The 14,749-nt window shown below is 45.3% G+C and overlaps 1 protein-coding gene across 5 annotated transcripts in view; it reads left to right on the forward strand.

Annotated features, from left to right (window-relative positions):
- The window catches only part of TYW1B (tRNA-yW synthesizing protein 1 homolog B), a 104,688-nt gene that overhangs the window by 44,016 nt on the left and 45,923 nt on the right, over window positions 1-14,749 (forward strand). For all 5 annotated transcript variants that reach the window (XM_084492915.1, XM_084492917.1, XM_084492918.1 and 2 more), the window contains 3 exons: window positions 944-1,053; window positions 9,085-9,262; window positions 13,105-13,240. In XM_084492915.1, coding sequence (XP_084349041.1) covers window positions 944-1,053; window positions 9,085-9,262; window positions 13,105-13,240 — 424 coding nt within the window. The remainder of the gene's footprint in view (window positions 1-943; window positions 1,054-9,084; window positions 9,263-13,104; window positions 13,241-14,749) is intronic.

A 14,749-nucleotide genomic window follows, 5' to 3' on the forward strand; every position in this document is an offset into this window, starting at 1 on the left:
TGGGGTTTCACTTGCTGGTCTGGATTAGGTTCTTCCAGATGACTTACAGTGGCTGAGTAATATCCTCCCATGGCAACGAATAAAGGAACAAGAAGTTTCAGGTATCTTCCAGGCACTTGAATGGTCGATTCACCTGAGTATGCTTTTTGCATTTTTGAGGAAAGCAAAATGTGGGTACAGTGAGTGTTCTTCTCTGCATAGGCAAGGTCGGCTTCCTATCCCAGTTCAACACAGCTGTCCCTCAGAGGGATGATCAGTGTTTTTTGTCCCTGCAGTCAGTTTGATTCCTAAATTAACACTTAATTTTTCCCTTTGGGTGTCAGAAACTGGGTGGCAGGTCTCAGAAGTGATGAGAAACCCCTGCTGAGTAAATCTGGGAGACTAACTGGATTCACCAGAGATGAATCTCTGGCATACTGCAGAATTCCCAGAACCTTTATGTGTTTTGAGTAGCCTGCTATCATCTGTTTTGTTACTAGTGTTAACCAAAGATTGGCTTAGAAGTAAATCCTTTCCTTCTTAGGGTAATAGTTTGCCTTTCCAGAATGGATCTATAAGAGTCTTAGGATCTTCCTTCTTAAGTGCTTTATGTAGCTGTGGTCAGAAGAGGAGGTAGAGCTGGTTTTTCTTTCTTTAAAAAGAGGTCTTTCTGGCTGCAGAGCATCATTTTAACTTCTTAAAAACCTTTTACCCATGATTCAAAATACATATGCTAATGTTTATACTAGACTACAAGGTCCATTCTTTCTGGAGAGGACCAGAGTCTGGGAGGAGAGGGGTAGAAGACTGGTGTTCGAAGGTCACATCTGAGAGTTGTTGGAAGCAGGATCTTGCAGATAATTTGCTCTTGTTTTTCAGTCTTATTAAACAATACCAGAGTCCCCAGGGTGATGGATGGGTTCGTACAAATTGCAGTGAATAACCCAGTCTCTTTTTCCTTCAGACATCATACAAATCCAGTGGGCACAGAGTGGAGATGGAAGATGGACCAACCTGAAATGATCTTGCAGGAGGCTATTGAGAACCATCAGAATATGATTAAGCAGTTCAAAGGTAACCTTTCTTACTCTTGCCCATTAATGATACTTTGGGAAGATAATCACCAGCACCACCTTCAAAGTTTATATTAAAACATTTTGGTTACCTGCAGAATGCTGGTAAGGAGGCATAAGATTTATAATCTCAGAAAGATAGGCAAATAGGAAACTTTGTGGGTGTACTTATTATTTGTTTTTGGAAATGTTCTGTCTTGTTTTTGACCTCAGAACATGAGTCAGCTGTTGGGAATCTACTGCTGCCTTGAGGGAGTACAGTGGAGTTGCCTGTTGTGCATCCTGGCAGTGACATCCTTTCTTTGTGTGTACAGAGGCTTCTGCAGTGGCTGAAGCTAGCCCACATGATGAGTGATGTTGATTCTTATACAAAAGTGAGGGCAGGTGGAAGGCAAAAGGAATCAATTTCTAAACTGAATAGGAAATATGCTGTCCAGCCATATTCCCCTGAGAGCATTTGTTACCTCTGAAACTTCCAGGCTGTATTTTCCTCACTTATAAGTGAGAGGTAGCATTCAGGATGATGATATTTATTAAGAATTACTCAGTATATTTGTGTGCAACTGAAGCTGCAGTTGTTAGGCAGTTTTGAAAATTACTGTATTTTGCTTCCAATATCAAATCTTCATGAGTTCATTCACTTGCTATATATCTGTATATATAGAGATAGATGGCTGTTAGTTTTGTTTTGTTTTTCCCCCAGATGTGTGTAATAAGCTTGGTCTTTTTGCCAAGGTCAGCGTTGTGTGCTCAGAGGACTGGCCAGCTTGGCAGGGCAGGTCTAGAACTCTGCTCTTCCTAATTGACAGCAGAGGCTGCGTGAGCAGCAGGAGTGAAATGAAGCGTCCATAAAACGTGCAAGATGAGCCTCAGTCTTGGCTGTCATTTTGGGAGCCCGTTTGTTTACGTTGGCTGTGCACAGAGAGAACCCAACGGATTAAAAAAGTGACAGGCAAAAAAAACTCGTGTCAGCGGAGGGGAGTTGCTCTGTCTCACTCATTGGACTTATGTAATAGGCAGAAAAATAACTCAAGCTGGGGCCTCATGAGCTTTGTTTTACACATTCATGAAGTGGCTGGTTTGAATCATCTTGCAATCCCAGACCAACAGCTCCAGGGAAGCCAGCTCCCTGGGAGCTCCCGTTCTGAGCTGAGTGGATAGCAGCTAGAAGAGCAAGACCTGGCTGCACTCTGCCCCTTGCATGCAGCCCATTGGGTTGGGTTGCAGTTCTATTGCTCCTCAGGAGAAAAGTGACGGTGCTGTCGTATAACAGGGGAAGAGGATGGTAGTTTGGTGGGGAGGTTTTCCTTACAGAAGAGCTAGTGAGAGGATTGGAGGCACAGTAGGAGTAGTTTGGTGTCAGTAGTGCATCTTCCTTCAGTTCGAGCAAAGCACAGCTCCTGGTGCTCGAGGCAGGGCAGGGTGTTAAGATCACAGAATCACAGAATTTTCTAGGTTGGAAGAGACCTCAAGATCATCGAGTCCAACCTCTGACCTAACGCTAACAGTCCCCACTAAACCATTTCCCTAAGCTCTACATCTAAACGTCTTTTGAAGACTTCTTGCAGGGCAAGCAGGCGATCAGGCCCAGTCAGCATGGCTTTATGAAAGGCAGGTCATTCCTGACGAACCTGATCTCCTTCTATGACAGAGTGACGCGCTGGGTGGATGAGGGAAAGGCTGTGGATGTGGTCTACCTTGACTTCAGCAAGGCTTTTGACACTGTTTCCCACAGCATTCTCCTCAAGAAACTGGCTGCTCTTGGCTTGGACTGGCGCACGCTTCGTTGGGTTAGAAACTGGCTGGATAGCCGGGCCCAAAGAGTCGTGGTGAATGGAGCCAAGTCCAGTTGGAGGCCAGTCACTAGTGGCGTCCCCCAGGGCTCGGTGCTGGGGCCGGTCCTCTTTAATATCTTCATCGATGATCTGGACGAGGGCATCGAGTGCACCCTCAGTAAGTTCGCAGATGACACCAAGTTAGGTGCGTGTGTCGATCTGCTTGAGGGTAGGAAAGCTCTGCAGGAGGATCTGGATAGGCTGCACCGATGGGCTGAGGTCAACTGCATTAAGTTTAACAAGGCCAAGTGCCGGGTCCTGCACCTGGGGCGCAATAACCCCAAGCAGAGCTACAGGCTGGGAGATGAGTGGTTGGAAAGCTGCCAGGCAGAGAAGGACCTGGGAGTGATGGTGGACAGTCGGCTGAATATGAGCCAGCAGTGTGCTCAGGTGGCCAAGAAGGCCAACGGCATCCTGGCTTGTATTAGGAACAGCGTGACCAGCAGGGCTAGGGAGGTGATCGTCCCCCTGTACTCAGCTCTGGTGAGGCCGCACCTCGAGTACTGTGTTCAGTTTTGGGCCCCTCGCTACAAGAAGGACATCGAGGTGCTTGAGCGGGTGCAGAGAAGGGCGACGAAGCTGGTGAGGGGCCTGGAGAACAAGTCCTACGAGGAGCGGCTGAGGGAGCTGGGCTTGTTCAGCCTGGAGAAGAGGAGGCTCAGGGGTGACCTTATTGCTCTTTACAGATACCTTAAAGGAGGCTGTAGAGAGGTGGGGGTTGGCCTGTTCTCCCACGTGCCTGGTGACAGGACGAGGGGGAATGGGCTTAAGTTGAGCCAGGGGAGTTTTAGGTTAGATGTTAGGAAGAACTTCTTCACTGAAAGGGTTGTGAGGCATTGGAACAGGCTGCCCAGGGAAGTGGTGGAGTCACCATCCCTGGAAGTCTTCAAAAGACGCTTAGATGTAGAGCTTAGGGATATGGTTTAGTGGAGGGCTGTTAGCGTTAGGTTGGAGGTTGGACTCGATGACCTTGAGGTCTCTTCCAACCTAGAAAAAATTCTGTGATTCTCTGTGATTCTGTGACTTCCAGGGATGGTGACTCCACCACTTCCCTGGGCAGCCTGTTCCAATGCCTCACAACCCTTTCAGTGAAGAAGTTCTTCCTAACATCTAACCTAAAACTCCCCTGGCTCAACTTAAGCCCATTCCCCCTCGTCCTGTCACCAGGCACGTGGGAGAACAGGCCAACCCCCACCTCGCTACAGCCTCCCTTGAGGTACCCATAAAGAGCGATAAGGTCGCCCCTGAGCCTCCTCTTCTCCAGGCTGAACAAGCCCAGCTCCCTCAGCCACTCCTCGTAGGACTTGTTCTCCAGGCCCCTCACCAGCTTCGTCGCCCTTCTCTGAACCCGCTCAAGATGTGCAGGTCTCACATCCTAGCTTTGATGGTGTTCCTTTTGTGCTGGAGCTAGGTGGGGAGAGTGCTTGGGAAGGGCAGAACACCTGCAGCAGTGCTGCCTGGTTGGCCCAGAGCTGCTGCAGGGTTTCATGGCAGCCTGTTAATTCAGCTGCTGGGATGCAGTGCCAGCACAGCAGGGGTTTGGGTACAGGTGGCTCATCTGAGTGAGGAGCCTGTAGGATGTCAGATTTCGTCTGGAATGCAGTAACAGTTAAAGCTATAAACAAAGCAGTATTCATGCTTAATACTTACAGCACTGAGCACTTCTCAGAATTCAGTCTATTCCGGATAGCCAGGCTATTAAATTAGTTGAAATGTGGCTGGGCAAGCTAAAGGGATCATGATCAATAGCTTGAAGTCTGGTTGGTGGCTGATAACAAGCAGGGTAATTCAGGTGTTGATCCAGGAGCCTGTGTTATACATCTCCATGAGCGGATGATGAGACTGAGTACACCCCCAGCAGCTTTGCAGGCAGTACTAATTTAGGGGGGGGTGACAGGCGCACTGACCAGCAGAGCTGTACTTCAGCAGCACCTCGAGAGAGCTGCTCTTTGGGCTGATGGGGACACATGGAGCTCAGCAAGAAGCGGAAAGTTCTGTGAGGGTGTCATCGCCCTGTTGTCACTGCTGGGAGGAGACCCTCCTGCTATTGTAGATGAAGGGACAACAGAGTCAGGTTGCTGTTTGATAGATTCAGGCTGGACATAAGAATAAGCTCGCACAGGGAAGGTGGTGCAGCTCTTGGACAGGTCCCCAGAGAGGAGGGGAGACCATCCAGCCTTGGAGGCTTTCAAGTCTTCTAAGCAAATCTGTGACTGCCCCAGTAGTGTTGGCAGCTGTCCTCTCTGAGCAGGAGCCTGGCCCAGACACCTGTGGCAGTCCCTTCTGACCAGTAGTTCTGTGACTTGTGTTATACCTGTTAAAATCAAAAGTTCTGAAAGTAATTAAAAATATATATCCTCTTTTATCAGATAGGACCTGAGTTCAAAATCGTCACTTACATTCACCTTGAAAAAAGCCACGTGCTGTTTCAGATGATGACTGGGTTTGCCTGCAGTTTGTGATGGAGCACGGGGTGCGTTTCTGTGTGAGTCAAGGGCAATTCCTGCATGCAGTGTTGGTGCACTGCAGTGTGATGCAAACGTTGCTCCTGTATGGCAGAAAATGTGTTCATGTTTGCATTACAAGAAGGTGAAAAGCAGCTTATTCTGCAGCTGTTTGAAAGCCCTGCCTTCTGAAAGCTAAGTACAGGAGTTGGTTTAAACCCAACTTCAAACTCTGGAGTAACCCTCTTCTCCCCATGATACACCTTGATGCATTCCCAAAAAGGGCTGGGAAGGAGGAAAGACTCAAGCATGACTTGGCAGCATCTGAAAGTATTCCCAGAGTGTTGAGAGGTCTGTAAAGACGGTCCAATTCTCTCTTCTGGAGCATATTTTCCATTAAATAGATTACCAAACGATGCCTGAAACTTGCACATGCTTCCTCAGCACAGTTATCCTTGACCTGGAACTGTGAGAGGAGAATGACTGGAGGGGGGCAAAAAAAAAGCTCTGGACTAGAACTGTGTTGCAAAGTGGGAAAAAAAAAAAAAAAGGGGGGGGGGGTTGTTACTGCAGAGTAATAGATGGTAATGTACTCCCTGTCTTGGGAGCCTAAGAGCAAGCATTTTCAGGAGAAGAAAAACAGGAAAAAATTAAGACCAGTAGCTAGCTGTTACATTTTGTGAATTTTACACTGTTTCCCTGAGGTGCAGGTGAAAAATGGCTAGAATAGAACCATGTGAGAGCAAAATTGATTAGAAATGTTGCCCTGAACCCAGGGGGAACCCACGGGGAACCCCCTGTGCGCCTGCCAGAGCTGTGCTCCGTCTGGGCTGGAGGTGGCTCAGGCAGAAGACACCACTGCTTCCAGCAAACCCAGCGGCGCAACGCAAATACTGGGTTGGATTTTACGATGATTGATTTTAAGATAAATAGGTAATACATGTATGTTTGAGCAGAGTGATGGACTAGATTGCTTTGTTGAAGAGGGAGAGAGTGTAGAGGGAAGATGGATTGCAGCTGGGCTCCGTGGGCTGCTCCAATGACACCGGTCAAGTTTCCAGCCGGGTGCTGTGCACATCTGCCAAGGATTTTGAATGCTGATCCCAGTGTAGAGCAGAGAATTTGAGCTGCTGGAGAAGAAAAGCATGGGGAAAATGTCCTCGTCTTCATGGCTCTTGAGTCTGGTAATGTTGCTCAGATAACATTTGAATAAATTTGTTCTATTCGTAGTACCAGTACCACAGCTTTGCATTCTGGTACAGACATCTCTGTGCACCAGAGGGAGAGGAGAGTTATTGTGTTGCGTTGTTATCTGCACACATTGTAGTAAAAATAAGATGTTCCCTGAAAGAACAAAAAATATTTGCAGACCCTCTCTCCTATAACGTATCCTAGAGGATAGCTCTTCATCCTGCAAGAGTCTCTCTGCATGCTTTTAAAGATACCTTCTTCCCTCTTTTAATGTTGCCATAGTGTGTACAAGTTTTGAAGACTGGAGATGTTAATTAATGTCACATAATTCTCTCTTAGAGTAACTTATGGAGACACATCTTCCTTATAAGGAGCTGAGGTGGGAAGGTGTGAAGCAGTTTATTTGATGGATACCTTTTCTAGATGGTGACTAGTAAATCTCAGTGCCCTTGTGAAGGGCACGCACAGAATGGAAACATAATTCAAAAAATAAGAGCGGGTGTCTCTAATAGAGCCCTTGTTTAGCTTGGGGGAAAAATGAACAAATAAGCACATGACCTAAACTAGGAAATCCTGGCGGCTGACAGGGAGCGGTTTTGTGGGAATCACTCAAAACACAGGTCTTAAAATGAGATCTGGGAACACCTGTGTATCTTGATGTAAGCATGCATAAAATGTGTTCCTTGCCCCCCAGGCAGTAGCACAGGTACTTGCAGAGGGATGCACGAAGCCGACAGCCAGCCTGAACAGGGTGACATGCCAGATGATGCTTTCCTTTCTGAAATTGAAGTGTGTCAGTAGGAGAGCAGCTGGAGTCAGCTTTTCAAAGGAGATCTGCAGCTCAGAGGTGACTTGGCTGCACGCTCCGCTGAGATCTGAGCTGGAAGCTGTGCACCGCTCTTGCAGAGGCATCTCAAGCTCCTGTGGCTCCCAGCTCCTGCACCTGTGTTGGACTTGCCGCATGCCATGCGAAATCTGCCCGAACTCTGCCTTTGTTGAAGTCCATTGCTGGCTGAAGACAGAAGGGGGCTCATCTGCAGGGGCAGAGGCTGAGCGCTGGAGTGGTAGGGCAGCCACACGTACAGCAGCATTCATGTACTCCTTGGAGTACCCACTAATCCTGTTTAGTTTACTCCTGTCTAGCTCGTGATTTATGTGGTCAAATGATCGCATATAAAACCTCTACTCTCCTCTGGAGTGTATTTACTGTATGCCAGGTTTGATGTAAACCATTTTGAGAAAGTTACTCTCGAACTTCGTGATGTTGGAACTTTCTTCTGTCTGCTTATAAAGCTGGCAGTGTAATTACTGTAGTCCAGTTGCAAGATACTGAGAGAGAAATTAATTCCCAAAATGACCTAAAGTAGCTTTAGGAAAACAAAAGTTAAGTCCTTTAATCTCCGTGTGTGGTTGAGATGCTCCTTTCTTTTCAAATAAAGTTCTCATTTAGCACTGTCAAGTTTCTGCAGAGTAACCATTAGTCCTGTCACCTATTCAGGACAGAGCCTGGCTGGTTTAAAATGCACTAAGCTTCACTCTGATCACAAACCAGCTTTTCTACGTGAGGCTGAAGCGATATCCACGAACACCTCTTTTTATCTTGGCTTTGCAGCATAGCATGTAATTTTCTGTACTGCTTGAGCTCCAGCGTCTAGGCAACGGGAGGTGAGCTGAGGACCTGGTTTCAAACTTAAGTCTTTGTTTTTTGAAACAGACCAACCCCCAATCTGAAACCTCAGATATTATTCAAGTACATCAAGGCACATCAAGGAAATGTGAAGTGACACATTTGGAACAAAAGCTTGTTTGTAGTCAGATGGCTTCATACGGGGTGCTGAGCACTTAGTCAGATACGGATGGGCAGGAGCAGTGCTCACCTCTCTCCTGCCCTCCTGTGGGTACAGTAAATGTGACTCGGGTCAGTTAAACCTGCAGATGGTATTTTCACGTGGATGCTGCAGTTGAGTTCCTCGCTTTTCTGTCTTTGTTCTGGAACTCCTCTCACTATTCAAGACAGTGTCATGTGTTGAGGTTTCTTTTGAGCACGTCCTCTGTTGGGTTGCATTGCACGTGGTGGCTGATGCTCATTCAGACGTGGTGGTTATGGCTCTGCTCAAAGGAGCCAGGCCCACCTCACTGAGGAGTTTGTTCTTGTGGGGCTGGAACACAGTCTGTGGTTAGCATTGGAGAGAAACAGAACCTATTTGTTTTTTAAATGCCAACTTGAAGTGGAATTGAACTTGCTCTTGTGCTTGTCTCAGCATTCAGGCAGCATCACTGAGGTCTTAGCAAGGGAAAGTTTGACTCAAACGTTACTAAGAAGAATCACTTGCAATAGTTAACTGTGCACACAAAGCCCTGAATTTTGTGTGCCTGGCCATACACTGCTTTCTGGGTTCCTGCAGAGCGGTCTTGGTGGTCTCTGTCTGTGGCTTGGTGTTCTCTCTGGTTCAGGAAGGCTCTAGCTGGTTTTACTTGGTGACAGGGTATATTTTAGATATGGATGCATGGTTCAGGAGGAGGTTATATGCAACTTATGCCAGTTTTCTGTCTTTTTTGCAGGAGTGACAGGAGTAAAAGCAGATCGTTTTGAGGAAGCAATGACAGCAAAGCACTGTGCGCTGTCACTGGTGGGAGAGCCCATCATGTACCCGGAGATCAACCGCTTCCTGAAGCTCCTGCACCAGCACAATATCTCCAGCTTCCTCGTTACAAACGCACAGTTTCCAGATGAGATTAGGTAAGGCTGGACAAAATAACTCTGTTCCAAGGCATTTCAGTGCTGACCTCTGTTGTAATGCCATTTTATCGTTTGTCCAAGTCAGCTCTGCACAAGTGCTGACAATAAAAAAGAAAAGCTTACTTGGCACCTGTTCGATTTTAACCTTAATCTCCCTGTGTTTCTTCATCTTTCTCTCTCCCAGCTTGATTTTTTCTTTTTTATATCTCTTAAAGTGTGATCACTTCTTGAAGTGAAGAGAATGTAATATCGTATCTCCTGGAGGTGTGAGGGAAGGAGAGCAGCAAGTGAGCTGTGTCTTGTGCTTGGGGATGCAGATACCTGGCGCGAGTGTTTGACAGCTAGAGCAGGCCAAACGCAAGTTGTCTGTATGGTTTGTCTGCTTCCTTTGCAGTCTGACATCTGCTCTGACTGCCTTATAAACAGTCGTAACAGCTCAAACCCAAGGTCTGTACGGGTCAGCCTCTGCAGCAGGACCCAGAGCACAGTGTAAGAGCACAGGAGAAGCACAGCAATACGTTAACCTCATCTGCAGAAGCAGGAGCAGTAGTTACTATCTCCCTCTCATAGGGACTTGTGCTAAACATTCACACAACAATTCAAGAACTCCAAGAGAGTTTTTACAAATATGAAGCATTGCTGATTCAGATGTCTTTTAGCAACCAGGCCATGTTTAACAAAAATAAGGAATATAGCAAGGAAACATAGTTAATGCCCTTGCTCTGCACAGTAGTGTGAGCTGCAAGGTGGCTGGGAACTGATTTGAACACCATCAGCTAACAATGCTGACAAAATCCATCCCTGGAGTTAGTTGAGCAAGTTAGTGCAGCTGTATGCGGGGTGGTTCTGGTATGTTGCTCAGCTTATTTCAGTTCAATGCCTTTCCATATTAGTGCTTTCTGAGAGAGCTTCCTTTTTACTTCCTTTTTGTGGTCTGAATATGGCAGTGAGGGGGGAAGGGCATGCAATTTTTGAGTGAGTAATTATACGCTACAAAGGCATTCCAAATGATTGAATAATTGTGTAATCAAGTTACTTTAAGTCATGTATTATGTGCCTGATAGACAGAAATTGCTCCTTCCTAAAAATAGCATTTTAAAAGGAGAGCATACTATATTTTGCAGCTGATCTCTTAGGATCTGCTGAATGTTGTTAAAAAGAAACAAAGTGATAAAATGCTAGTCTTGCTGTTGTTAAAAGTTGCAACTGATCTTTGGTTAATCAAAGCAAATGACTTGCATAATACAAGAACTGAAGTGTGCACCGAGTTCATTTTTCTATTGTCAGAAGAGGGGAGCTATAGTCTAAAAGTTGGTCCTAAAATAGGCAGCATGACCTCTGGCATTCAGCACGCAAACTCAGAGCACGTCTGGGGTGTTCCCTGGCTTTGGGGGGACTCGGTGGGTCTCCAGCGTGGTACTGCCTGTGCCTTCCTCTTTCTTTGTGTTTGGGCTGCAGCTTCGTCTGCCTCCAGACAAACACTTTTTCATAAAGCAAAAGCGATTTCATTGGTGTGAGCTCATTCTACCTGGCTCTTGTCCTCTTTTATTGTTTTTGATTATTGCCTGTGAACAAGAACCCTCACATCTATGTCTGCATTTATGAACATCAGTAATAGTGAGCAGATGCTCATTATTGCTCACAAAAATGAGCATTTCCTTATTATATTGTTGTTTCTGGGTTTTTGTATCATTAAGCAAGTTGCATTGTTTTTCTTGCTTGTAAAACTACCCCATGGCTGGTGGTCTGAAGTCAGTTTACTGCTACACAACTTAGTTGTGATTTCTGCATGAGTTCATCTTACACATAGTAAATGCCATGAATTTCAGTTTGGTCTCCTGGATGGGATCTCAGCTGTCTTCAGTTGTGGTAGTTTGCAAACTATAACCCAAAATTAAGGAGAAACTTTCAAAAACCTATCCTAGTAGTGTGCAACTAAATTTCCTGTTAATTATGAAATCTGGGTGTGTTCAGGGAAGATCGGTTTGTGCTGTTTCTCCCTGGTGATGGGTGTACCCCTGGTTTCCCTTTTACCTTGTCCCCCGTTTGGCGAGAGCGTGCAGGAAGTCATGCTGGTTCCTGGCCATGGCAGAGCTCTGTGGGCAGCTCTGGTTTGCAGCAATTTGGGGCAGAAATCCCTTGCTGGCATCTCTTAAGGAGAGAGAGAGATTAAGGAGTTATCTTAAGGAGTTAGCTTTCTCCAGTGCTGAGTCTGCTGCCTCTTGCCTGTCCTTGGGATTCATTCAGATCCCTGGAAGAGATGATTTTCTCAGCTCGTGTTTTAAAAAAAACACTTGCTCCATCTTCACTGGGGTCTCCTAATTAGGCAAATGTAGCTTTAAGGAAAGACAAAAAGTATTTTGGCTATGTTCATTGTATTTGAATACTTCAGTCCACTCGTGGCTAGAACATTTGGTCATTTCTGGAGCTTGTGGCTTTGGGCTGGCAGTCCAGACAAGCTTAATTGCAAAACAGTTTTTTTAACCGAAAACGTTGTATTTGCTCTGGGCTATTTCATTCTTTAGTCTAAATACATACTGAGAAAGTATGTTTACATAGGTTGAGTGTTCATGTCGAGTAATTGGATTTTCTGGCTGCTAACAGCTCTGCTAGGACTTGTTCTGGACAGTTCTTGTCATCCTGTCACCTCTGGGGAGGGTGAGGCACTTTGGTGTATTTTTAGGTGGCGTCATTTGGCAGCAGAACAATAGCTTCTAATTTGTTCTCATCTTCTAAAGGACCAAATCAATCTGGGACTGTAGTCTGCTCATTAACAGCCTTCACACATGCACATTAAAAAAAAAAAAAAAAACACTTGCAAAGCATTGTCCTAAAACTGCTAAGAGCTGGAGGCCCTCATTTTGTCTCCCTGAGGACAGCAGAGGAATGAGTGTGTTACACCTGCTACCTTATCAGTCCTCTCTGTGGCAAGGGAGCTCTCTTTAGTTTGCTCCTTTTTTTTGTCCTTCATTATCCCTTTGCTAATGGACTTCATCGTTGCTCATTCTCTTTTATACCCTTTGGGATTTAGGGAATGAATTATGCTCTTTGCAGAGCCTCTTGACCTATGCTCTTAGCAGGGCAGGGGAGGTTTCATCATCTGGAAGTTACCTGTGTTGGGCTCCCAGATGCTGTGTTCACCAGCACTGTGTAACCAGATGCACTTTATATGAAATAAGAGTCCTGGAAGTGGAAGGAGAACACTGGGGGAGGGGGGTGGCACTTTGTTTTTTTAACAGCTTTGATTTTCCTTCAAAACATTATTTGACAGATGATGCCAGCTGCAACTAAGTAAGTTCAGTGTGTCCAGCAGTAGAAATTGGCTGAATTAAGGTTGTATTTCTGTTGAATGGATTTACTTTTCCATAGGCCAGGGTGAATAGCAGGTCAGGGGAAGGGGCTGAGCTTCATGGCTTTTACCCATGTGGGCTGTGGTGTGAAAAGGAGTCGGTGCCTCGCATGAACCCATGGCAGCCTGCAATGGGAAACGTTTCTGAGTGTTTTACAAGTACACTTCAGTGAAGCATGTTCCAGCTCAGTGAGGAAAAGATAACCTTGTATCTCAAAGATGTCCTTTGTATGTGGTACTCTTACCTTTGGGGTATATTAAGTGCTGAAAGAAAATTGTAACATCTTACTGGTAAGAGCGGTCATTTGGCAGTGGTGTGAAATGCTGAACCTTAAGAGTTTCCCTATGAATACAGCATAGCTCCTGTTGCTACTGGACCAGCAGAGCAGCTTGTTGGCAGATGCTGTATTTTTATACATGCCTTGGTAAGAATGCCCACGTTCAGTTAACAGTAATATCTGAAAATAACAATCCCCTTCTTTTTATTACCAAGGAACCTCGAGCCAGTAACGCAGCTGTATGTCAGCGTGGATGCCAGCACCAAAGAGAGCCTGAAAAGAATTGATCGACCCCTCTTCAAGGATTTCTGGCAGAGGTTTCTAGACAGTTTAAAGGCCTTGTCTGAAAAGGTACCCATATGAGAATATTTTTTCCTTCCTTCTACATCTTACCTACTTGGGACAAAAGTGGGAGGATGGAGGGTCTTAAGATACATCCAGAATCCACTCTGAGGTCTGTTAGCAGCATGTTTTGCACATAAGTTGTATAATACGTAAAACTCCAGCATGGTTGATCAGTTTTCTGTGTGAGAAGAAATTCCATAACTAGGAGAGGAGAATGTGTCAAATGGGACAGTAAACTTTGTAAGTTTAAGATAACGAATATAAGATGTGAAGATAAGAGATGAGTTTATAAGATTTCATAATGGAATGAAACATGGATACTGATGGCTGCTCAAAAGATTAGAAATTCAGGGAAGCCTAGGAAGAGTTGTAAATCCACACAGTACTCAGCACTGATTCTCAAAGGCTCCCTTGAAATTGAATTACATAAAGGTCGTAATTTGTGTGCTGGAGATTCCTAGCTCTACTTGCCCTCCTGCTACATAGTTCTAAGCGCATCTGCTTACGTCTGGAAGATTTAGTTGAAATAGTGTATTTGAGCATAGTTATAAGGGTGTCCCTTTGCACTGTCAGTATTTTGTGCCTGTGCAAGACAGCTGAATGGTGACCTGAAAACACAGGCTCGTGTCTGCTGCTGTTGTCTCAAAATTCAGTCCACCGTGTTAGTGTTTTTAATAGTGATTAATGAATCACTCTTGGTCACAGCATCACATGAATTAATAAGAAAAGTGCTTCATGAATGCCTTTCCTCACTTGTTTACTGGTACTGCACTCTGATGGAAACAAGTACGGCTATTTACTGTTTTGGCAGAAGTTTATATGTTACCTGCTGAGATGAACAGGCAAGAGACTGTTTCATTTGAATCAAATTTACTGCCTTCTGAGATGACAATGTTGGACCATTTTCTGCCAAATATGCTTACATTAGGAGATCCAGGAGACTCAGTGTAATTGAGTGACACTTTCTTCTGCAAAGGCATGTGGGTAGCTTTATCAAGCAGTTTTTAAGTGCCAGCTGATCTTGTTGAGCAAAATCTCAGGCCGAATACTGAGCTGACTGAAATTGAGTACAAACTTTATCATTAAATACTCTGAGTAGGAGAAGCTGTGGAAATAGGAAGGGGGACTAAAATACTGAAAGCAAAAATACTGGAGAAGTCTTTTGGGAAGCTGATTTTTGCTCTCCTGTCTCTCTTGACCCTGGTAGATAGGGTTCATCCATTGCCGCATGTTGTCAGAAATTTCCTTGCAAAGAACTGAATGTGAAAGTATTGGCAAGTCTGTCCATGCAGCTAAAAATACCCTGGTCAAGGTGAAGAACAAGGAAAAAAAAAAAAAAAAAGCTCAGCTAGCAGGTGCATTTTCTCCTAAAAACAACTGCACTTTGAAGGGTCCTTGAAACACTGATAACACAAGAGCCAATTAATAGTTTCTCCAATGGGTAATGCACTGTTCTGCCAGCCCCTGCTCAGCTGCACATTGTGTCATCAAACACAGGCAGCAGCAAGGAGTCTC

Source organism: Aythya ferina (assembly GCF_964211825.1).
Source record: "Aythya ferina genome assembly, chromosome: 19".
NCBI lineage: Eukaryota > Metazoa > Chordata > Aves > Anseriformes > Anatidae > Aythya > Aythya ferina.